We start from the raw sequence: 26,754 nt of genomic DNA on the forward strand, positions 1-26,754 counted from the left end.
AACATATGCAATTACTCCTACATATTTATCAACTAACTGAAGGAAGAATTGCTTCAATGCTTATAGGGAACTGTTCCTTCTTCTACAGGCCATGTTCTCCTCACCAGACTCTCCAATTCCATAAGCAGCCAAGAAATTGAAAGACTTAAAACCACATTTAAAAACTTATTGTGGCTGCTATTTCTACTGTTCAGGCTGATTGATTACACAGAGCTGCTGTATGTAGCAAACCACTAGGCTCAGCATTGTAAACAAAGGGGCCAGTACAGGTTGGGGGACTCCTGAGACACATGTGCACAGTACCTTTTAAACATTGCCAAGGCATGCAAAGTGCCACACAATTAGATTTAACACTAAGCAATACTGGGCATTCTAGTTACTTCATTATTTCTCTTTTGCTGTAAAAAGCTGCAAGATCTTCATAGAGGTTTACCAGCATTTTAGATTTGGAGTCTCTTTTGGAGCATGTATTTAGCTCTTTATAAAAGTTCTGTCATTTTGCTTATCTCTCACAATCTACAAATGTGAAAAGTGATCACAGTACTAGTCCCTAATATTACATTCTTCAAGAGATGAAAACCAAAATGGGAAGTGCTGATACTATTTTCTTGGTTTCTCTTCTTGATTGAAAGTAAAAGTTTCTAAATTTTTTATAAAAACCACTGAGGCTAAGTTTGTTAGCATTAGTTAATTTTTAGATCAATCTGAAAACAGCTGTAACATGTTAGAGACTGACTATCCTGACCATTTTGAAAATAGTGCCACATATACATGCACAATTCAACAAGCCCACAGTGACATGCAGTGACAGCTCAAGGAGGTTATGGTGGGGAAGGAAGTAAAAAGTGCTTTTCTGGCAACACTGGTGGGTGTGGGGAAGTGGTCTGCTGCATGCATGCTAAATATGGTGGAACATTTAGATACCCTACCTGAGGGGTGATCCGATGAGCAATGTAGGAGGGGTAGGGTTACTCCCTGCATTGTGCCGGCGTCGTACTGCCTGACGCCTAAATGTGCTGCGTTCACGGCGAAATGTGACAGTCTCCTCGCTGGCTTGTGCTGCTGCATCAAGACAGACTTTAGGTCAAATACGAACCCATCCTAGTTACGTCAACAGTAACTTAAGACTCCTTTCTTCCCTCTGACCCTCCCCAAGTTAACGAACTTGACTCACAACAACAAAAGTAGCTTACGTCCTAACTGTTCAAAAAAGCTGCCTCAAGACAGGACCACAACACACAGTTATTAGCAAAAACCTGGGTGGCTGGGGGAATGTTCTAGGGGGAGTGTTCTTGAATATGCAGCTTACATTTTTCCGCCCCCAGATCCAAATAGCCAGGTTGTAAAAAAGGTTGGATACCCCAAATTTTTTTCCATTAATGCATGGCAGGAAGACCTGATCTCCCCCCTTTATCTCACTGAACAGATAACTAAGGAGAAGCCTGAAGAACTACCCAGCTAAGTTGTCTACCACTTCTCACCATAATCTTCTCAATTTTTTAACTTCTGCCAAATAGGCAGGGTTGAAGTCAACCTCTTCACAGCTCTTTAAGGGGACAAAAGAAGCTTTTTTTCTCATAAGCATCAAGGGATACACGTTGCTCCTTCTAGACTCATTACAATATAATTTATAGGGGCAGGAGGTTGAGAATAAGTAACAGAATAATTTATTTTTAAGGACTGATGGTTTTGTTATTTCAGGTTCCCAAACAAAAGGTTTGGTTCAAATTTATAAAGCAACATCGTAAAAAACAGTTTGTATGTACTCAAGGGATTAAAATATTTATCCACACATCATCCCCCAAAATCCACTTGTGCTCCTTAAGCACTACAATCTGAAAAATTTCAGATTTGGACTGCTTCATGGTGTGTCTACAATCTGAGAAGTCTTCCTCCTGAGCCAAGGAAGCTCCTCGTCAATTTGAATGCAGAGCACTATAGAGCTCAAATGAATGGGCCGCAAAAACAATAGGGTTTGGCAGGCAAGTGGAGGAGAAAACAAAAATTGACATGAAGTCAGTGCAAGAGGAAAATCACAATCTTGACAGGGAAGTCACAAGAAGCTTCTTGGTGGCCAAGAAGCTTGTTACTAGAGTGAAAAAACCAAGAATTGTGTCAAAAAACAAACACCCCCCTCTCCCCGCTACAAAAAAAACCACAAACAAACCCAGAGAGCAATGGCAGGAATACTACAGGCAGAGCAGCCCATATGCACTTCAGCACACTTCAAGTTCCAACACTACTGCCATTAAGCTTTAACACTTACCAGCAAAGACTCTAATGCTGGTCTACAGGGAACAACAATCTATAGCAACCTACTACTGTTGTGTGCTACTGCCACAGCTAAAGTAATAAAGGCTGAAACAAAAGTTTCATTCACGCATGAACCACAGGTTACCAAATAAATTCTCTGTCTGAAGCTTCCATTTATAGCTTGCTTTAAAACAAAGAAGCTATGTGAAGAGATTTACTTTAACATCAACATTCAAGCTACAAGCATTTCATTGTCAAAACTATAGATGTTAAGGGCAATGCTAATTCAGTCCTTTCCTGTACTTTCAGAAAAACCAGGGATTTGCTCATTCCCTCCTCATTCCTCCACAAATAAGTGTTTTTACAATTCTAAGCATCAATAGATTATACTATCTTTTCAGGGTATTTCAGCAAGAATTCAGTAAGTTTCTACTGTGGTTTAATATACACCTTTATTTTAATACACTGTCTAATTTCTTTAAGCATTTCTTTGCAGCTCTCACACTCAAAGTACAAAGCAACTGAACCACACTAAATAAGACAGACTGAATTCTGACACACAAGGTCAAAACCACCCATTAATTTTCTATTACAATTTATAAAGCTCATTTTTTCTAGGATACACATCAGCATATAAAAATTCATATTTACAACACAACTTCCACTGAGTTCAGATGCAAAGCAATTCTAGTAATCAGACCATAGTTAAGCACCACAACAAGGAACAGTGACTAGTCTTAACTGAAATGTAAATATCTGAATTATCATTAAGATGGTAAACATCAGCACTGTATCTTAATTACCACTTGCAACTACTTAGCAAAAGCAGCATTCAAGTGCAATTCTTTAAGGTAGCACACTGATAGCTACGTGTCATGTTCTGCAATAACTGAAACAGAGACTAAGAAAACATGATAGGTCCTCCCTATATAGCTCCAATTTAACACTAAAGCAAGTCTCAAGAACTAACAGAGGCAGTGTCCTGTGAGGAAACTAGATATACAACATGCTTGAAGATAAGAAAAAAAGCAAATTTAAAAAACTAATACATACTTGGGGATTAAATTCAAAACTGTAGAGGTCAACAGCTTTGGCATTTTCTAACTGTTTATTATTTCATTTTAACTTTTAGAAGTCAAAGTAGATTTTGGTGTAGCTTTCTACCTGTTTTACCACAAGATTCTTGATTTATCATCTTGAAACTTTTGTTCAGTGCACATCTTTTATACACATTCTTCCTATATGCAGGTGGTGCCATTCAGGGTCACTATACAAGTCTACAAGTTGTTCTGAAAAGACTGCAGGGCTGTTCAGACCAACAAGCTCCAAGTCTGCTAACATTACACAACACTGCGAGAAGCTACATGTAAAAAACATGACCAAAGAAGTTTAAAAAAATGCAAGCTGAGCAGAGAGGATTAGCATAAAGTGTGGAAAGCTAAACTGCTCAGTTTGCTTTTGGTTGGAAAGGAAAACCAGAGAGCCTGTGGTTTGGTTTTGTTTACTGTATTGGCCCCCCGCGTTTGCTCACTCTTCCCCAAGACTTTTTAGGGAATGTTTGTTTTTAATATAATTTCACAGAAGACATACAATTTAAAATGTACACATACCAGTACGGAAAGCTATTTATGTTAATTTGTATTATTTGTGTTTGTACTTGCCTTTAATGAGAAGGAACAGTGCAACTGCTTGTAAGTTCACCAGCAGGAAGTAAGACGAAATCCCTAAATTCCCTCTACCATGATCTGAGAGCAGTTCTATCATGTTTCACTATAAATAAGCTTTAATATTTATGATGTCACATACACTTCTCCAATACTGCTTACAACTTATCCTAGACTCCAGAAATGTAAGATCCAACATCTAGTCATGTACAAAATCTAGATGTAACAGGATGAGATAACAGGTAACACTTCTAAAGTTCATGCTTCAGTTTAATCAGCAGAGGAAGACAAGCTTTTCAGCTTATAGAATGTTTGTTAAAAAGTGCTCTGTTTTTTAATTCTACACTTCCATGCAGAATCACTGCACTTCATATCAAGAAATTCAAGCATTTCCTCTGCATGCTGTTATTTGAATATGAGTCCCCAGCACTATCTACCCTCAAGAACACAAAAATCATGTTTGAAGTTCAAGGTGCACAAATTAAAAGTACAAACCTACACCCCAGAGATCAATAAAATAAGAAATGGAGACTTAGTGACAACCTTGTAGCAAACTTAACTCCTCACATGCCTATTTCCAAATATAATACAACTCTTTTCAAAGAAGAAATAATGACACTTGTTATCTGTTAATGAATGTGTATGCATGCACAGTTGATTAGAATTAATGTGCTTTACACTTCTAACTGGAAACAGTTACACACTTAAAACATCGTGAGGATATAATTTTGTCATCAGACACTTGGAAAGATGCTTTACATTGAACCTTTTTAAGCCCACTTCTATAGTTTTACTGAGTTTTAAACAGAACCTGGAGACTCACAGTTTTACTCTACATCTATGCAACTGTTATATAAGACACCTAGCTTTAAGAAACAAAGTAAAATATTTTCCTTTGAACAGGAACATTTATATAAAAAAAGCCAAAACATTTGCAACATCTCCCTGCATCTACTTAACAATGCTTTTAACCAAAACTTAAAAGACAGAAGCTTAAGAAGCACAACATGAAAAAGCAGAACTAACAAAATTTTACTGCATCGGTAAGACCATTTCATTTTGCTACAAACAAATGCTAAACCCACTGCCTTAGATAACTTCTAAATTACAGAAAAAATTTTCATAAGAAGATTCCTGGAAAGATGCAGTATGAAACTAATACAAGGGTGAAGTATCCAGGTGGAAAAACAAAGTCCATAGGATAAAAATTGTAATCTTTCTAACTAGAAAGCAAGGAAGAAAAAAAAAAAAACTACCATAGCAGAAAGTCTCCCTCACTCTTCTCAGGAAAAAAGGGAAAAAAAATAAAACAGCTAAAAAACCAAACACCCCTCCCCCATCACTTAAAGCCTAGATGGTTTTGAACATTAGTCAGATTAAGCATGGTTAAAGGTGCCCACAGAACCTATGTGATGCTTGGACATGCCCTTTCTCACCCTAAAATGGGAAAAAGAACTATTATCAATCACTAATTACTAAGCCTACCAAATTCTCAGCAAGAGCTGGAATGAATAGTTTATGGCTCATGTACTCACATAAACAATGAAATTTGCAAATGCAAGTAAGCAATTAAATTCTTCAAAGACAGAATGCATTTTACCAAACCAAACAGCTGAAATGCTGTCCTTCTCTACTGAGCACCTAGATCTCATTTGTGTTGGAAACCTGAGATGTACTTCACACGCATTTATGGGTTAACACTACTGTTCTCCTCGTGGCTGAGGCATTTATAGCTGATTTTCACATGCCCTAGCACTATATAAAAAACCATGCTTGAAAGATACCCAAGTAAAAAGAAGCAGTCTGTTCAGTCCATATCTTCAGTATGCAGTTGTTAATGACCATAATATTATGCACCTTAATAAAACCTACAACTGCAGGGATTACTTATACTTCTCTGAGAAAAAAAATCAAAATATTAGCTCAGAGTATTATAACTTACTGTGGATATTTAATTAAAAATATCACTAATGACTATTTCTGAAGAACAGAGGTGTGTGCAGCAAAGGAGAAACAATGAAGAACAGCGTGATATCTCCAAGTTACAAACTTTTGCTAGAAAATAGTGCAGAAGAAAATAACACACAATTCAGGAGAGAAAGTAAAGCCCAGGACTTCAATTTTGTGGTTGCATTTATAAAAAAGAAAAAAAGTCAGTCTGAAACTAGCCTGAAGAAATATTTACAATTATGTCAAAACAGTCACTACAACAACCTGAACAGCAAAACTCTATCAAGGAAGGGACAAAGCAGGACAGTAGAACCATCTGGTTTGAATTCTGAATCAAACATTTTTACAGACCAGCTTGACAGTAAAATTTTTATACTAAAGCCAAAGACAAAACTAGGAGTCTTAATTATCCTACTTCATTGAACTTCCTACTTGAATTATTCCACTTTTAAAATTATCGGGCTACTCACACAGACCTCTTCAAAATAATGCTGATGTACTTCAGGTCAAAGAACTAAAGCTAAACCCCATCTGACCCCCTTGCCCAATACAGACCCTATATCCCAGGGTTCAGGAATCAATACCTAGTATTATATTCATGCAGCAGACAAATGTTCATAATTGACATTAATAAAGTTAGTTCTGACTTTGTGTTTAAATTTATTCACCTTAAGGAAAAGATGCTGTACATCTTCAAAACATAGTGTTACGATGTTAGCATGTCATAGACAGAAAGAAATGTTTGCATTACACAGCCTTAACTAAAACCACAAACATTAATTAGTGGCCAACTTCGATAAATGAATGAGTTTTATTTCACAGCTACATTTTGCAGCAATGTGAGCAATTCCATCACAGCTGATAGAGCTTTTAGAACTTTCTTGATTGTATGCATACCAATAAACCCAGGTACCTCTCTACAAGCCAGCATGAAGATGCAGCTTCATTTTTATCTAATACCAACAACTCCTATTCAACTCCTGTTTGAGACGAATACTTAGCAAATACATTAATAACACATGCCAACAAAATGGAATCACTCTTCCCGAATCAAGCAAAAGTCATCTAATGAAAGCCTCTGTATTATCCATAAGGGGACAAAACACAGGATTGAGTCCTCACAAAATGTACTAAAATTCTGCTTTACTAGGAGTGGTTAACAATTAATAGATGCAAGACAAATTCCAGGTGTTATTTCCTTGGTAAGTTCCAAAATGGCAGAAATCCTACAGTAGCCTCATATATAATTTCTAACACTGACTACATTTTTAAGTGCTTAAAGGCAGCAATCTGACCTCTACTGAGATGACAAGATATCCAACATGAGAGGGAATTCTGTAAAACTCAACCTTCACACACAAAAGCTGTGACAGCACAATAAAATGCTTATAAGAAGAGAGCCCTTTCTACTGCTGATCTGCTTACCTGAGTCCAGTTACAGCACGGTTCTGCTGAACACACAAATAGAGACAGCCAACATACACAGAACCCAATCACAGGAACTTCATACGTTTTTCAGTTCTACCATTTCTAAACTCCAATTTCTCATGCAGAACTGTTTGGTTTAGTAGTTTGAGCATGAACTGGCAGACGCACAGAAAACAAGATCAGAAGCCCCATCTTCTGCAATTATATTCATTCTATCTGCAGGAAAGCGTAGCAAAAACTAAAGCCATCAGAAGCACGGAACAGCTCTGCAAAACAGGCAAATCAAGTCATGACAAAGACCATGTGCAACATTAGCATAAAAGGGAAAAGTAGTATGTTGCCAGCAGCTGCCATGACCATTGGCTGAGTAACAGAGAAGTGCACTGCAATAATCGCAGGCAGACACACTAAGCTATATGTACAAATACATACAGACTGAAGAGGTGAACAGGTTTCCATCTGTCATATGAAGCACAAGACTAATGCAAATTCACAAAGCCCTATTTTGCCTGCCTGTAGAGATATACTGCAGACCTCAAAAGACAGAAAACGGTATGAGCTGTTACTTCAATATTGCTATGCAATGTATAGAAGGAAAAATGCGTCGCGCTACATGCAGTTTTATTTACAAAAGGGTATGTATCTCAAGAACTTAAAGTAAATAAACCCTAAATTGCAGCAAGCTGTAAAACAGAGCAGAAACTTAAAGAGCACATCTTTTACAATTAATACAGAACTGGAGAGAACACTTGACTTTACAGGTCAGCTCAAGTTTTACAAAACATCACTGTGTTACATACAGCATTACGGTGGTTCTTTAAATGCTTACAAACAGCAATCCAGAAACAGCACACATCTGACAAAAACCAGGCACAGGACAGTGCAAAGAGGGTATTTCCAGAGTATCACTAGACAGTGGAGCAACTGCAACTAACCCATGACTCGTCAATTCACCAGCTACTTTTGGAGTCTGAATAGTTGAACAAGGATAACTACAATAAGAAGTCTTCCATTTTTTTATTATACATCCACCACATACACTTAATTTCAGAGTTTTCAGATGCTGTTTCTCTGCATTTTAACGAATTGCAATTTCTATTAAAATGCACATACTATCTCACAGCAAGTGAGTCATTCACCACTTCCTGGCATAATAATACAGAAATGAAACTACTAAGTTGCATCTGCAGAAGTGAAATTTGTAGAAGTTCGTACAACATCCTGCTTAGCAGAAGGTTAGTGAAGACCACATCCATTAAGATACACATTTTAGCAGTTACACAAACAAGAATGTAGTTCTAGTCTCAAAAGACTGAAGGATAAAATGAAGTTATAATTACTGATTTAAATAATATTTGAAACGACTGACTGGAAAAGAGGAGGTGGTATTAATATGAGTCTTTTAGTTATCCTGTGTGCATCTGTTAATTATTTGTTTCAGAAAGTTATCATAAGCAAGCAATCACAAACATTTTAAAACATTTATATAAAATCACAAAATAATCCTTTCAGCAGGAGACTGGACCAACTACTTCTAAAATTCACATCCAACCAATATCCCCTGATCTTATGAAAATCCAAACCAAGCTGATTCCGTCATTCACTTTCAACAAGTAAAAATAATTTTAATTTTCTGAAAAAAATGCTATATATATATACACACATGACATGTATTTATATTACATATGTATGTCTTTAAAAAACCTCCCAGAAGGTGAATACATCTCAGTAGTAAGAAATACTGGCTATAAAGTACTTAGATTATAAAGAGTTGAAACATTTTCTCTCATTACTATTAGTCATGGGTAAGCCTGAAGAAGAAATCTACAATTAAAGATACAGATATTACAAAACTTGTAATATAAGCTATAAATTGTGGGGAAAACTACCCAACAAACCCACACAAGAGAAAAACCAGTAAAGAAGGACACTATGAAAGAATTAGTCAGATTGGTCATGAACAGATAAATGCAATCTAATTACTGCATTGGTGCTAGACAAGACTGAATAAATGTTTAAGCAGTGCTAAAGAACAATTAAGTAATAATTTTGTTCTTCCAAAAACAAAAGAGAAAGGCAGAATGACATTCATTTCTTACAATCATAAAGCAAATACTTCCTTTTCTCTTGGTAGGAAGAAACAATATACAGCTAGTATTATTAACCATATCATGTCACCAGATGTGGAGAGCTCGATTCCAGATTGCTTCTTAAAGACAGCCTGCATCCATAGGGAAGTACTGCTTGGGTATTTGCCACTTAGTAAAAAAACTAACTAATTCAAATGACCCTCATGTAAAATTTTAAACTGGAAATGGATCAGGCCAGCAAGAATGACAGCCTTTCCTGCTTAAGCTGATACAGATTTGTACCTTTAAGATTGCTTTGAAATGTGTTGAGTGAAATGGTGGGGAAGACAGACTTTTTCAAAAGAGCAATCAAAATATTTCACAATATTCAGCATTTGTCTTCCTTTAATTCTTTCAGACTACTGACAAGTAGTAAGCACATACAAAGTCTGACATGTTCTAAAATTAAGCTATGTTAATCCTCCTTTGCACATAAAGGGAGAATCTTATTACCTTTAAGCAGTAATAACACAAAACAAAATGAAATGAAGTTTTGTGCTAAGGAAAGCATAGAATCAAAATGGTAAATACATAAAGGAGACCTTTTATTAGTCAAATTACCCTCAGTAGACATGAAGAGCTGTCACTTTAACAAGGCCTTAGGAAGAATGTGTGTTAAGTGTTTAACTTCTAGGGTTAGTACTATAAGAGTAACCTTGACTCTTTTATTAAAGTGACTGCAATAATCTGTTACTAGGAATAACAGAGAAAGTAAAATAAAAAACAACAAATCTGCATACATTGGAAAAGTGAAGGCATATAAATAGGTCTGAACTAATTGTAAACCAGTTAAAATTCATCAATAATCAATACAGAGATGAACTTCAGTGTGGCACGCTTTTTTCCCTCCCCTGAAATTAATTGTATTGATCTTTATAGCTGTTTTGTTAATACTGGGGGATAGACTACAAAACCAACTCCATGAAAATCTCCAAACAAAACAAAAAGAAAACCCCACTATTGGTCATACATCTTATCTCACTGTGGGCTGGAAACCTCTTTTTAAGATGAATCACTGTATTTTGTTTAGGCAGCTTACATAATAGGAACAGTCAAATTTGCTGTAATTTTTAAAAACACCTGTCTTGATCTAAAATACAATTTTATGAAGGGTTTGTCCACCTAGATGTAAAGATCCAGATTATCTGGTAGGTATTGGCCTTCAAAAATTCCAGAAGTCAGATTGAGTTAATTAGCAACCTCATACTGTTCTGAAAATCTATTTTAAAGACACTTATCTACCTTGACACAAAAAGCCTTCCAGTTAAGGCAGGCAATATAGTTAACCAAGAAAAGAAACAAACATTATAATAAGCAATAAACAAAAAAATATGAAGAGCTCCAAATTTTGTTTTAAAGGCCACTACTAATCTGTATTAATAACAGCTATTCCAGGTAGCTTATTGTTCACATTACACCAAGCAAAACAATAGTTAGGGAAAATAAGAGGAAACTACATTCCTCTCCAGCACTGGAAGGTTATTGTGTTCACATAATGAAGACAAAAAAACCCCAAAAACCCAAAGTAAACAAGACTGTCTAGCCAGCAGTGGCAATGCTAAGCAAAAATTAAATCCCTAGGAGAATTCAACTTAGTAACTAGACTATTGTAAGAATTCACAATTAAAGGCAGCATGTTAAGAGTCTGGGATAGGTTTTATTTCTTGATACCACCTCAAGCCATGCCAGAGGCCGCAGTCATTTTTATTACTCAGTATAATGGAGCAGGTTTGATTTGATCACAAATAATAGTTTTAAGATACAGCTCTAATTAATGAGGACTGTTGGTAACAAACCCCTAACACCTCTACTTATAAATTTTTTAAAACCTGTTTGGATTCAACACCCATTTCAGTAGCTCTTTCAAGATATTACGAAGGAAATGCTTTTCAGTTTTACTGGGCAAGAGTGGAGAAACAGGGAAGATGCTTAAGAATAGCTTTAATTTAAGTCATAGATACCAGACTCATTAACAAAATATGGCAAGGTACTTCTGGTAGGTCATTTACTTACCTCCACTTGCTGATTCTTGCTCTTCCCCTTCAGGAAATGTAGCCTGGCTTGGTAAGCTATTCCTAGAACGAGTGACTGACTCTAAGTGTGAAGCCCTTCCCAACAGAGATAGCTCATCTAGCACCTCTCCTTCTTTGGCTTCCAAATCAGATTTTGAAGTGGTTAACTGTTTTATGTTACCTGGTGCCATTAGACTATTTGGGTCATTTAAACAAGCTACAGTACCACTGTCCAGGCTTAACACTCTGGCACGATTCTTGGCACTGTTTGTGCTAGAAGTCCGTCGTGTAGATCTTTTTTTGCTAATTCCTTCAGAGCTTACGTGGGTTTTGTGAGCATTTTCAGAGTCTGTGCCCCCACGGTCTTTAGAAACGTATTTGGTCTTTAAAGCACTGTATTTTCCCTCAGGAGACTGGCATGAATGGGAGGTGGTGCTGGAAGAGCTATCACTGCTGAACTGGTGAGCTGACTGCATGCTTGATGTCCTGCTCAAGTCACTTTGATCACTGGAGTCCTCATCGTGACAAAACACAGCACTGTGAGGCTTAGTACCAGATACACCTCGGAAGGAAACATATTCCCTGTGCCGACTTGAATCAAAACTACTAGCCCGCTTTTTTCCTGTCCTTCTCCGGCTGGATTTGTGGGTAGAGGCCGTCCGATGTATTAAACTAGAAGATTTTGGTCGGACATCTCCTTCTTTTTGTTTTCCACCAGTTTCTTTAGCAGCTCTTGAATCTACTAACACAGCTAGTTTCTCACTCTGCTCATCTCTTTGTTCAGCAGCCTTCCCATGCGGCCTGTCAGCTTGTGTAGTCAATTCATTGGCATGTGGGTTCTTATTGGCCTCTTCTGAAGCAGAGGCACCAAGACCTTTCTGGCTGTGCATCTCATCAGATGCATTAGAACCCTTTACCTCTTGAACACCACCCAGAGGACTCACTTCCACAGCAGTCCTTTCGCTACTAGTCCTTTTGTCAGTAGTAGAACCACTGTCATCCTCTGAGTCGACACCACAGTCTTTTTTCTTACCATCCTTTTTCTCTTCTCTAGGGGACTCCTCCTCGTGCTCTGACAATACACTTTCTATATGCGTTGAGCTAGTATGTTCACTTTTATAGCTACTGATGGTACTGTTGGTGTCACGATCAGTCCCGCTGCAGTAGCTTTCCGTTGAACCACTGCTTCTAGTACTCAGGCTTCTCAGACTGTCCATACTTTTGTCTGCTTTCAAGGATTTGCTCTTCCCACTCTTAGTCAATGGTTGAGGGCTGCTACTTTTCAGAATGTCATCTAATTGAAAAACTCCTGAAATGCAAGAGTTCTCACCCAAAGACTCTCGGGATCCAGAAGGGGGTTTGGAAGCTTCTAACTCACTGACAGGATCTAGTCCTCGTTTTTGCTGATAGAGGGGGAAGTCATTTAGTGAAGCATCTGGAAAAGCAACAGCAGAGCTAGAAGTCCTTGGTACACCTCGAGGTCTATGATCCTTCCTATAAGAGTGAGAATGCAGAGTTACCAGCGAAGCTACTTCTGTGTCGCATGCACTGTTTTTAGACTGGTCCACAAGCTGGTTGTTCGAGAGGCACACTTTGTCACCGCTGTCCCTTGGCAAATCCTGTCCAGAGGACAATGAAGGTTGGATGGAGACAAACGAGTCGTTCGACACCAGACGAAAAAGCTTCCGATCAGTTGCCAAATCTGTTTGAGTACATATTTTAAAATATTCATGTAAGTCGTATAACTTGCTTTAAAACTATTTGTTTATATCAAACAAAGTAAATGAACTGAAAAATCCAATTGCAAGTACTACGAATTCGTCACATTACCATTTAAAAATATTTTATAACATTTGGGCAAATCTGACAGGCCTTTTTTTAATAAAAAAAGAAACCATCAATACCAGCTTATCCCTAGCAACTGATAAGACACAGCAATGATGACAAGTCCCCAACCTCCTCTATTGCTTATGTGTCTCACACTTAATATTTTTACATATCCCAATGTTTCTTAATTATAGAAGAGTACCCTACCTTTCTTTTTGGTTCCTACATGCATTAAACAAACTTTTAAGTTATTCATGAAAACACAGTAAACCCCATTAAATCTGAAGTCACTAAAAACCCAGTAAAAATCACCTTTCCTACCAGATACCAAGTAAGTTCAGTTAGCAAGGATGCAATCACTGTCACAAGTCTTTTTGTACTATAATGAAACTACCTACAAAGTCACTGAGTTCTACTACCTCTAAAAAAAAAAAAAAAAAAAAAAAAAAAAGAGGTGCTTTTGCTGTTAAAGCACATCATGAAGATTCCTTGTTAGTTCTTGGTTAAAACAATCATTCCTGTCACCTATCACAAGCAGTCTCCCGTAAAAGTGCCCATCTGCAGGCAGCACTAAAACAAAGGCTACTTTCCCTTTTGCTACTGTCACTAAAAACAGCAGATCTGGAGGCCAAGTTAAGTTTCTATAGTTATTAAATTCCTGCAGAGTATATCTGAGTGCATGCAATTTAAGAGACTTCACAGTTACATTACTCAGCTGAAAGTCACAGAACCCTGCTGCCTATTACATGGCTACTTGTGGTGCTCAATTTCAAACACACTTTTTGCACTGAATCACACAGTAATGGTTGACTCATCACTAATGGGTGATTAGAACCATTAGATGGATTAAACTGGCAAAAATGAAGGTGGTATTCTCAGAGTTAATTTCCTCCTAATCATCAACAAAATCAGCAAAGATTTCTGTTTGGTTTTATGCTTTGTTTTAGTCTGAGCAGGTCTTTTCGTGACAATGAAGCTAAACAAAAAATTGTTGAGTTTTGTTGCAGAACACAAGCTAACAGTTTCCTTAGATAGTAGAAAAAAAATTTACAAAAATTCACCAAGCTCTGACAACTTGCATCTTGGAAGCAGCCTACAGCTCTAAGAACATAGAGCTCTGTATGGGGCTATTTACTTTATAGAGAAGCCCACCACATTTCTGTACTCGTAAGGAACGGAAATTAATCTACAATGAAGTCAATTAACCACAGGCCACCTGTAGTTTGAGAGATACTGTCTAAAGAAATCTAAGTTAGCTATCTTTCAGCAGTAAGGTGACAATAAATATTTATTACCTGCTGGAAGATGTCAGAACAACGAATACAGAGTCAAAGAATAAAGTTATAAGCATTCAAATTACAGTTCTCAGAAGCTTGAGTAATTAAGAAAGGAAACAGGGAACTTCAGGATAGAATCTAAGAAAGGGTATTAATAAACTGCATGAATTTAATTAGCATATTAAGCAAAGAGTCTTTGGTAACAAAATACCATGTTTAAATATGGAGAAGAAGAAATTTTACCTTGTTCTTCACTCCCTTCTTTACATAGGCTAGAACTCTGGCCAAGACTCAAGCTGATATCATCAGAAGTCTTGGCAGTGTCAGTATCACCTGCAAATTTTAAGAAAAAGGAGTACTAATGCTCAGAGTATTAACACATACACCTACAGTCTTAATTGTCATGAAAGACTGTTGCTTGTATTTCTTCATTTATAGGTAAGTAACAATAGTTACATAATTACAATAACACAAGATTTCTTTTAGATACTAGTATTATCTACTCTATTTCTATTATCTTCCACAGAACTCAATGGCAATCAAGATTATTTTTTCCCCTTAAAGGTGTATCTATTGGAATATTTCTTTTTGCATGGTTGTCTGTAAAAAAAGGAGGGGCAGACTAAGAAAACACTTGTGATGGTCAGAAAAGTAATGAGAAAAACAAAATCAAGGGGACAAAAATTTGCATTCAATTTTTTTTTTTTTGGCCTTATTATTGGCTGGTTAAATTTACAAGAAAATACTCATAATATACAAAATTATTATCTTTTCTTCTTAGAGGAGTTCACAAGGGCTGGAAATTACTTCAGCTAAATGTCAAAACAACAAGAAGTAATCAAGTCATCGATATACAATACTAGAAGGGTCATTGGTTGCACTGAACTCAGAATAGTAGAGAGAAGTCTACCCCAACCAACCCTTTGGCTCTGCATTTTATAGGCAAATGGAAAACCTGTCATTACATGGGAAGTAGAATACAGGCCCCAGAATATTCTCTCCTCATGTTTTGGTCATATCATTTGCATGTCCAAAGCAGACTTCCTCCAACTAGCAAATGCTGTATTTCACTCAAAAAAAGAAAAAAAAGAAGTCAAGATGACTAAGGTAGACAGTATTTGGAAACAATACAGTAAACAACAGTGATTTGAAGTGCTTCTGCAAGGTAGTTTAAGTAGCTAAAAATCTCACCTTTGATGGTTGCTGCTGTTCCCAGACGAGATAACCCAGATCCAACCTAGAAACAGGAAATTATGTAAAAAGCTGTACACTTTCAGGAAATAAACAACTGTTATTTTCTATTACTCCAACACTTGCATTTGCCTATTTACCTAGGAGAGGTTTTTAAAGGCACAAAAGCATCCAGCAGCACAGTGCTGTAAAATTCTGACTAAGTTTCCACTGCAAAGAGACGAAAAGTCATGTAATTAAGCATCCAACTACATCACAGCACTATTCCATTCAAAAGCCAGCATTCATGGAGACTTTATTACACTGATTTTAAAAAGCTTCTAATCTAGGAGTTCTCCTTACTTAATGTGGCAACAAAGTACAAGTACAGTGCTACACTAATAACTGCTGTTCTAAAACTTAACATTTCATGCTGTGATTCTGGTTGTCTAAAATGCTTAAAGAAAACAATCTTAGTATAAAACTTATCTGTTCAACACAGTAAACAGCAAGCTAAATCCAAAAACTGCTCCCATGTGAAAAGATACATATTGTTGCAGTTAATTTCACATTCAGTGGCAAACCAGCAGGCATGGTACCTGCTCATACAAAAAATTTCACCATTTAGGTTTGCAATCTATCTCTCTAAATATATCCTATAATCCATTGGAGATTACTTTGCAGAAATGCTAAAGAGAATTTGGTCTTACCTTCAATAACATTTTCAATACAATCTCTCAACTATAAATAGCATACAACAATGCAGGTGTCAGGTAATTAAATCACTCAGAACCAAGATAGAGGAAGAACACCCAAAGGCAAAATCTGAACCTATAATACATAAATACGATGGCCATTTGATTGATAGATGTTCACTTACTGGTATGCTATTTTCCAAAAATTCCTAGTTAAAATTACTCTGGGGAAAAGAGCATAATTCTACTAGTTATTTTCTGTAAGCACAGCAATTTCAGGTAACCTGAAGATGTGTGCAGATCCTATTCAGCCGTAGCACGGAAGAACAATGGCTTTATGTATAATCTGAAAAAAGCAGCTAAGAGCTTGTTTAATACATTTTCTTCACAACGTTGTCACACACACTTTTAGTTACTCATTTTGTCATGTTTCAACAGCTTTCCATTCAATAATATGCTTTGATGAAGGCTGTCATTGAATACAAATGCATCATCACAGGAAAGTTATTCCACACTGAAAAACTGAACAGAACTCAGATGCTTACTGTTTATGTTCCCTTTTGATGCTGCACATTCAATCACAGAGGAGCAGCGAACACTAATTTTCTTAGGACAAATACATTCTAAACCCTATACTTCCTCGCACAGTAGGTTGAACTTCTCCACATGCTTTAATATTAAAACTGTTATGTTTGGAACGTATTTTTTCCAAAGACCAGTCAAAGAACTAGTCTGGGCATCATGTTTCTATCTTCCTACATGGACCATCGCTTCCTATTCCTTTGCACCAGCAAACACCTTCTCTCTTGAAGGAAAATCTCTTAAGAGTATCTATGCTGCATAAGTGAGCACGATTCAGATAAAACACCAACATTAGCATACCACTGCACTTCGTTATCTACTGCTTACTCAGAGAGCTAATTAGAAGAACATGATATTGCAATACCATGCCACGGACTTCATGTCATTTGAAGACCGGTTCTGTGTCTTTACCATGATGCTGCACTGTTCCTTATCAACATAACTGTACAGCCTGGCCAGTTCATCTACTTGTCCTCATGAAGGGTTGATAAAAACTAGCCACAACCAGCTACATGCCACAGGCTAAACAGAAGGAACCCGACACTTTGGAATTTGAACACATAAACCTAGTAGACATAATACAGAAACAGAGCAACTTCCCCAGTGAAATTCAAGGCAACTAGAGCATAATGAAGTTACATTAAAATGTAATAAAGTCACGTTCTTCAGCACTTCCATCTGGCAGGACTCCCTATTAATTGCTTTCTTCCCAACCCTGCTGAGTAATCAAGGAAATGAAGATTTTGCAGAGGGCATCTAAAAACCAAACAGTTTTAGTCTTCCCATTTCTAGCAGTTTATCTTTCTTTATACTTTAGCAAACTAACTTTTTGACCCCAAAATCTGACCTATCAGGAACAATAACCTGCAGAATCCCATTCATAACTGCAAGAGAATCAGCAGTGGAAATATTCTAAGACAACAGAAGCCTCCCCAAATTCAGCATTTAAATTTACCTATTAAGCTTTAAATGGCAGAACAAACAAAAGTAAGGAAGACAAAGTTAGAACACAAGCATGAAGATATAGCTTGAGCTACCCAAAGGGACAAGGGAATTCCACCACAATGGGTTCTTAGTACTATAGCTCACCATACTCTGAGCCATTCTGACTTCTTAAATCAGAAGAAAGCTAACTGAGGAAAAGGGAATACTCTCTGATGGGACAGTAGGTTTCCTTTCAAAATCCAGCCATTCCTGATTTAAGCACAAGATGAGTTGAGAGCTACACTGCTGGGAGAATGTAATGCCTTCCTAATAAAGCAGTTACATACAGAAAAGAAAATTGCTTTATCTAATATAAATTACCCAAAACCCCCGCAAAATAATAGGAAGAGGATATCTGTGGACTGCAAAGCCAGCAATACTAAAGCAACAACTGTAGCAGCTTTAATTCTTACCTGGTTGTTTGGGTCTATCCCAGCATAAGAATTGCGTGAACTACAGCCAACAGGGGGAGTTGCTTCTCGTATGAACTCTGACATCTCAATCCCTCCTCCAGGGTCACTGAGAGAAACAATAAAAATAAAAAATCAACACATTATCCCCACCAGTCAAACAAAATTTTGTCTATGTTGAGCGCATATTCAAAACAAATATTCCCTTCTCAAAAATCAGGGGCTCAAATATATCCCAGTATCTTGGATGAATACTGGCTGTTTGACACAGGAAGCTCAGTCTGAGGCAGAGCACTCTATACACTGTCGTAGAAACTGCTGCCACAAAGTCTGCCGCCAACAGCCAACACAAACTGTGAAGACTTAGGCCCTATAAGGCATTCCAAAATGCTGACATTAAATTCTCTCTGTCTTTATATGCACACATGTTTCTTTTGGATCAGCTGTTCAACTATAACACCCAGAAATTCATAGAAAAAAATATAGAAAAAAATACTACATAGAACTCAGAGCATGGAAAGGACTCCTGGTCCTTTTCCTTAGACTGAATCTAGGAGCAAAAGCAAGGATGGCTAATGAAGAAAGCCACATGTGAAAGCTTTTAAACTTGCAGAGATATACAGGGCCATAGTATCTCTCCCAGGGATGCAAACCACATCTTTCTACTCAAAAATAACTTCTCTTCAGATACTTTACAGTCCCTACCAAGAAATATTTTGAGGTACAACATAGATATTATTGCATCCTACTGATTTCACCCTTTCAGGATTAATAACTATTGGTTTGAAAGTATTTCCTAGAGCAACACCATCAAACTGCAATTCCACATAATTCAGCTTGTCAAAGGCAAATATTTTATGAAACAAAAGCAAGTTGGATTCATCCATTAGGACAATAGGGTCTGAAGTCAGTTAAGGACTAGACACAAGGATCCAACCCAGCACTGATTGTTAATTGCAAAGAGGAAGCAGATGAGGCACCCTTTTTCCTATCCCATTGAAATTCTCTTCAAGCACCTTGATCCAGGAGACTCCTAAACAGAAGTATCTGCAGGGTAATTTGACACTGATCCTCTCTGCTTCTTCTCAAACATGAGCAACAGCTTCTCAAAAATCAAATTCCAGCATTTGCTTCAAGTACACATGCACAACATTCATTCAGTCAGACCAAATACACTAAAGACAAAGGCCCTCTGAGGAAAGGAACGGAAATGGACAGAAGCACTGCAAGGCTTACTTAATAGACAGCTAGTCTTATAGGAAAATCTTACACAATAAGAACAACACATTATAGGGTGCCCTGCACAGGGCCAGGAATTGAAGTGATGATCCTGGTGGGTCTCTTGCATCTCAGCATACTCTGTGATTCCAATAATTTCTGAAATACATGGACATCAATCTCATTGCAAACAAACTGTCTGTACACTAAAGGACCTGACACATGATTCACCCTGCAGCATATGTTAAGCTGTTGTCATCTTGAGAGAGAAGTAAAGGCACAACCTCAGGAATCACTCTAGATAATATAAGAAACACTACATTCTTCCTACATCAGAGGTGACACAAAAAAAGGATAGTTTGAAGTTAGGAATATATTCCTTCAATAAAAATAAGTTAACTTAAAAGACAAGCAGCTATTACTTAGCAGAACAACTATGGTCCAACTCCAGTAAATTAAAAAAAAAGAAGTGAGAAGCCACCATTTTGTTACAGCTCAACAATGAGACAGGAATACCCTTGGAGATGGCTGTTTACAGAGCCCTCTCTGACCTAGTATTATCAATTACGCTGAGGCAGGTAAGGAAAATCATTTTAAAAGATACAGCACCAGCTTCAGCCAAGCATTCCTTCTGTAAGCATTTTAAGAATACATAAGGACATAACACGAATTTAAAGACTAAACTGAAAAATTATCATAATGTTTAAGTTCAGCGTACATTACAACAACAACTGAAGATGTAATAAAGAATGCCTTTCACAAAAAGATGAAATTCCTTTCCTGTTTGAATAATTCATTGAGAAACACTGCATGTGATTAAAGTACATCCTATGAAGTAGAAAAAGAAGTCATTGCAAATAAGCTTTCATGCACAGAACCAGGTAGTTAGCCAAAGAAGGCAGCAATTTTGTCTAAAACTGAACCATCAGACATCAGCATAAGCAACAACAAAATCCATCACCGCCACTCTACTCACAGCTCCTATGTTCTGTGATAGCACACACAAATGAATGAACAAAAGCTAGTAACAAACATCAACAAATAAAGCCTGCAGGAAGAAGCAGGGAACAGATTTCTAGGACTGACCACTATATGCCTAAGTACCTGGCCTTTCGCAACATCCAGAGTTCTTTAGGAGCTACTTGACACTAGTGCTGTGGCCAGGCCTTCCTAATATGAAATTCTACAATCTGTTTCTTACAGTTTGCTGTCTTCATTCCTTAGGCAAGTGTTACACTTTACAGTTTGCAAACAAAATAACCTCAGTGAAGTTACTACACAAAGATTTGTGTAGTGAAAAATTACATCCAGCAATAGAAACTGCTGTGAAAAGAGCACTCAAAGATGACAAAGTATAAAGATTTGTGTAGTGAAAAAGTACATCCAGCAATAGAAACTGCTGTGAAAAGAGCACTCAAAGATGACAAAGTAAATTAAACTACTATTTCTAATTATTAATAACTCTGAATGAAAATTACTATCTGCAGGTATGTCTCATCAGCATGTCAGAGACTAACCAAAAGCCTGAAGAAGCCATAAGTCTACATGAATTCATATTTAAAATCTGACTTAGGCTGACGAACTACAGAAATCTGACATTCAGACCAGAACTTCAAGGGGTAATGGGAAGTAAGTTACTTTGATTTCTGGACACAGCAGAGGAAGAGTTTTATTATTTAATGTCCAATAAAAGAGTAGGATAACTAGTCAGGAGGCTGCTGTCAAAATACACAAGAACCACTGCATGTACTGCAAACGCTAGATCACAACAGATTCAAGTATTAAGAGAAATTTTCTTCCAAGCTTGAGTCACTAACGATAGTCAAAAATAAAAACTAACTCCAAATTCAAGAACAGGTCTGCCAGCCACAGAAAACTGCAGGGAGAATAAATAGCAAAGGCAAGGCAACAGTCTTAGAGATCACCTTTTTAAATTTTATTTGCTCATATTTAAGTAGACTCTAAATATTTCAAAGATACAATATTCTCCAGCTACTAGCTTTACTTAGTAGAAGTACACGTGAAATTTATGTAGCATCATTATTACAGTTCCCCCATGCTGATGGAGATCAGGAACAGAAGCACCACCAGATGAACACTTTATAATACTTTGAACCATAACAGCCACTGACAAGAAGCTATATTCATATATCCAAAAGAAGGATTGACTTAAGTGTTTTAAATTATTTATGTGGGTCCACTGATACCCAACAAAGATCAAGCTTGCACTGCTTCTTCTGTATTTCTAGGAGACCAGGAGTCTGTATCCCCTCTAATTGCTTTCATGAAAGCTCACACAAACATTACTATACTAACACCTGACATATGAAAACAGCAACTCACATTCCTTTCCCTAAATTAAGACTTTCTTCCTAAAACATTAACTAGAGAATTTCAGCTTTAGAAAGCGGACAGCAAAAAAATAAACAAGGCATTTCTAAAGAAATGGTAAGTTGTTCTTTGCTTAAACATGCCAAAATTTCATGAAGAGAAACCCCCATCCACAAACCACAATTAACTAAAGATAAATGAGCAGTTCAAGCAAGCCCACAAATGACAGCATATAATTTGTTAGACACCTGAAAGCACCACTTGGATGATAAACATCTTCAGAAAAAAAGAACAGCAGTTCTTAGAAGCTAAACAGAATCCTGAACACAACCACTGCTTAATCCTGCAAATAAATATACTAAGATTTGTATCTAAAGTGCTCTCTGTGACTGCATATGTGGCAGGGTTTTAAAAACTCAAGGATGGCTTTGCAAACTATACTACATGCATATTTATTCACATACATGCTGTAGCCTAAGCTATCAAAACTAATATTCGTATTATGCAAATATTTTAGATGGTATCTCTGCTTAGGTGTCCCCTATATCCACCTTGTATTAGGGGAGCAGAGTTTAAAAATCACAAAACCCTACGCACATGTTCTCTTCCCAGACCAGTTTGGGTTTTTATTAGTGCTCCAATTTAACTTACTAAGACGGTTACAGCTCAATATTAAACACTCATTCTACATCCCATCTACTGGTTTGAATGCTACCCCAGAGTTCTTGTAAGCTTCCAGGCAAAGATTAGTGTATACTGTACATCCCACTTACCAAAAAGTAACTCCGTAATTTCTGCATTGACCTTGTTCCCAGTTCTAGTTAAGAGACCTGAAAGTGGGAACAAGGATCATATACAAGTTAATGAAACTTTAGTTGGCAAGCAGGACACACAGCATTAAACTAACCTCTACTTCTGAGCTCACAATGCTTATAATGTAGTATCTCGTCCCATGTCAACTGCTCCCTAGACAAAACAGAACTGAAACATCCAGAAGTAATTCACAACACTAGTAGAAATTCCCTTACCAACTTTAGGCCCCTGTTTTGGAAGCAAAAGCTAGATGGCAAAAACACCAAACAAAAACAAAAGCCCTACCAAAAACAACTCAGACAAAACACCTAAAGGTCACATCTAAAACATGCATTACCAAGGTTGTATGAGAAAGAACAGACCACTAGTTTACTTCCATGAATTTTATTCAGCAGAATAAGCATTAAGATACAATTAGGGAAGCAGTCTGCCAAAAGACCTCAGTACAGTGTTGGTAAGGTACAGGGTGATCTAAACAGAGTCACAATTAAAATCACCAGCTTCAGTTGCCAAACACATAATGGAAAACGGGTCAGGTTTATAAAAGATTGATACAAGAAGTTACTGTATATCAGCTTTAGAGGAATCTAAGACATGGTTTTTGCCAACAATACCTGAGCTGAGAGAAGACACACAAGAACCTAGGACCACGAGAAGCTACCCCATATATACACGGGAATGTCCTTTTAGGCTTATCATTTTAAAGAGCAGCAGTTTAACACTTCCTTTCTTTAAAAGCATCACAATAAACACACTCAAGAGGCTTCTTTCAACCACGTTTCCTTAGTAAGACACACAATCTTTTTAAGAGTCAGGACAGCATACAAATCATCTCACTTTGAAAACTACTCATGGCTACTAGTACCGGAAACTCAGAGACAAGATAAAGGTCATCTCTAAAAGCTAACAATTCAAGGTTGATTTATTTCATGCAGTTTAACTTTCAAGATGGTCTCAAATTATCTAAGGCAGGCAGAAGCTTTGATATTAGAGCTCGTAACATCCAGAGTCTGATCAAACTGGTTAAGCTGGCCTTGCTGATGAGTCATCTTTTACTCTTTCTCCAAACAGTCTGATCAGACGAGGAAAATCTCTGGCTACAAAGGAGATCTCTGGAAAGGAATCACCTCCTCTTGACAGTACTTCAGAATCATCATCGTCATTACTGAGCAGAGCAATTGCAGAATTTCCAAATTCACAGCATAGCATTCTCCTTGAAAAGACTATGACTAGAGTCAAGCATTGTATCCAACTCCTGGTTTTGCAACACTAAAATTGAAACCCAATCAGACACTTCTCCTGGTGAGAAAAGAATCAGCATGTAGCATGTGATCTTTGACAACTAGATTTTTAATACCACATCTACGACTGAAATTAGATTACTTGTACTAATTATGTTCATTAAACATTTAGTGACCTAATCAGCTCACATTTCCCATGCTATTGTTTCCAGCATGTTCAACACTGCTCTTGAACTCCTTTGGAGGAGTACTAGGAAATTATTGTGAATGCATAATTTCAAACCTAACACACAAATAAGTCTACTTTTCAAGACCAGACTTAAAACCATCTTTCAGAACTACAGAGGTCTGTATCTATATTCCCTAATGTTTAATCTCAATCACCATTCCAGTTACACAGCTGATGAAGACAGGACTGTTAGTCATTTGAAGGAGTATGCAAAATTCAGCAGACAACTTACCTGGGCCCATTGCTGTCTTTCCTCTTGGCTGAAACACTGCTTTGTTCTGTTTTTGCACCTCTGTCCATATGCTCACTGGCATTCCTCTCCACAATTTCTCCCTCATCCAGGGCCCTGTGCAAACGGTAATTCACCATCTTCAAAACGATAAAGAGAGCTGCTATCACTGGGCAGTAGACAGCTACTATCATCATGGAAGAAGGAAGAGCCTTGCAAAAAAAGAGTAAGAAAAAGTTAATGAACACAAGGTCAGATATCCATAAGAACACTCCCTACATTTTAACTGTTTGTCTAATGGAGAAAATATGATAATCCTGAAAGTTACACCACCTACAGCCAATCTTCATGTGAAAAATATTAGAAGTCTAGCAACATAGAAGAAAGAAACCATTGCACTACCAAAGATACTAAATCACCACAGCATTGCACTAAATAAACTTGTTTGACAGAAGCTTGAGAACCAAGTTCAACTCTCTCACTTCTTCCAATGCTTTTGCAATGGAAGACGTAGACTAGGAAACTTAGAGCTAGCATGTGTGAGACAAATATTTTTAATTGCTATGAGCAGAAAAAGAAGGGAAGATTTTAAGCACATGAAAAGGCAACCAACCATAGGGTGAGATCTTATTTCAGGGCTAGTACACAGCACCAAGTCCATTTCAGAAAAACTTGATGCAAGTTTGACAGCTCGGCTGGATGGGAGAAAACCTGCTTAGATACCAAACACTGGTGTTTTGACTTCACTTGTCACCTTCCAACAGCTACTGCTGCATGACAAGACACCGATCAGTCACAAAAGCCAAACTGTTTCCTACTTGCATACATAAAGAGGTTGCTCGCATGTGTGACTCACACACTGCACAGCAGAACACGACCTGCAAGACCACAGGCAGCAAAGATTTGTGCTAGATCATTGTACTCCCATGGAAAGGTAGCCAGCACACGTTCTGAAGAAAATTTTTCACGTTCTGAAGAAAATTTTTCATCTGTATGAAAGGCAGCCAGAAGCCACATTAAAAAAAACCCCTCAGTCCTGAATGCAACATTTGAAATTCCACTCAAAGTTAAGAGTGGAACGCATGCAGCTCTTGCAGAGGTAAATAAGGCTTTTACAAATCAATCACTTCAGCAACAGGTAATTGACAAAGTCCAGCCTGACAGGTATTTAGGAGAAGTGTTTGAAGAACTGGCTAAACTTCAGATTTCACTTCAATGCATTCATTCTTCTAAAACATGCTTTGTGTTTTTAAATTTTGCCATTTCCCTAGGCAGTGATTTAAACAAAATGAGATATTAAGTCTCAGTATTGATCAAAAAAATGACGATTTCCTTTACAAAAGCAACAAAAGTTTAGGTTGTCAATTATTTCACTGCACCACTATCCTTTACCCTGCTCATGGTGTAGTTGAGATACACCTCCAAAATACAAAAATACACAAAGACATGTGACAAACAAAATTAAACATATGATATCCAGCTTGAACATGAATGTAGTAAATGAGTAGAACAAATGAGCTGCCTTTTTAGACCTCATGGCTGAAAGACAATTCCAGCTTATTTTCGTATCTCCCTAGAGAGACCATGGGAAGAGAAGAGTCATCATTGATAAAAAAGCCCCAGGAACATCTTGCAGAGTCAAAACAATCCTCAGAGTAGAACACAGCGATGCCTCTCTAACCAGTGTATAGAAACATTTTGAGCCATTTAAAATTGACTGGCTGACAACATAGCATAACATTATGCAATGTAACAATCTCCTACCTAAAACTATTCCCCTGAATCTTAGAAGGATTTTAAGTAGCATAACTCAAACCACAGTAGTCAGCCAAACAATTTTAAAGGACTCAACCTGGTCATATGCGCTGAATAGAGAGGCCTCCTTTTCCTTTTCTCTACTCATTTTCCTCTTCTGACTCTTCAAGATGCCCATGGAACTTTGATCACCATGACTCTTTGTAACCTCCATCATCAGACAACCATCATCAACACCTACCTTTCCTCCAAAACAAGTTAAGTCAACACTGAATTTAACATTTGAAGCAGGCCAGGCAAACTAAGCTGCAGTTTGCTAAGTTTAATTTTGTATGCTGAGCTGGACATCATCATGATAAACAGAGATTCATTCACCAAGCATCAGCTAAGGAGGAGAAAGAGGAAACCAAGCTACTTAAAACCAGCATCAATAAGCAAACAGGATCCACAACGATATTGCATTCCTACAACCCCTGACGCCATGCTAGAATGGTTTCCTCAAGAAATGAGGTGCCTCTACTTCCAAAAACTTCAGAGTCGGTTCCCTGCAGGCAAGG

The 26,754-nt window shown here is 37.4% G+C and overlaps 1 protein-coding gene across 7 annotated transcripts in view; it reads right to left on the bottom strand.

The window, feature by feature from the left end:
• PCNX1 (pecanex 1) overlaps window positions 1–26,754 on the bottom strand; it is an 86,140-nt gene that overhangs the window by 53,392 nt on the left and 5,994 nt on the right. For 3 of the 7 annotated variants that reach the window (XM_041402695.1, XM_041402686.1, XM_041402667.1), the window contains exons 2-7: window positions 24,446–24,654; window positions 18,385–18,490; window positions 15,732–15,777; window positions 14,784–14,873; window positions 11,438–13,138; window positions 930–1,062 (exon numbers count right to left, since the gene is read on the bottom strand). In XM_041402695.1, coding sequence (XP_041258629.1) covers window positions 930–1,062; window positions 11,438–13,138; window positions 14,784–14,873; window positions 15,732–15,777; window positions 18,385–18,490; window positions 24,446–24,654 — 2,285 coding nt within the window. Of the gene's footprint in view, window positions 1–929; window positions 1,063–11,437; window positions 13,139–14,783; window positions 14,874–15,731; window positions 15,778–18,384; window positions 18,491–22,703; window positions 22,761–24,445; window positions 24,655–26,754 lie in introns of those variants that run through there. The other 4 variants (XM_041402713.1, XM_041402704.1, XM_041402724.1 and 1 more) reach the window with 3 other exon arrangements.

The sequence above is a fragment of the Onychostruthus taczanowskii genome, unplaced genomic scaffold (genome assembly GCF_017590055.1).
Source record: "Onychostruthus taczanowskii isolate IOZ18803 unplaced genomic scaffold, ASM1759005v1 scaffold1, whole genome shotgun sequence".
NCBI lineage: Eukaryota > Metazoa > Chordata > Aves > Passeriformes > Passeridae > Onychostruthus > Onychostruthus taczanowskii.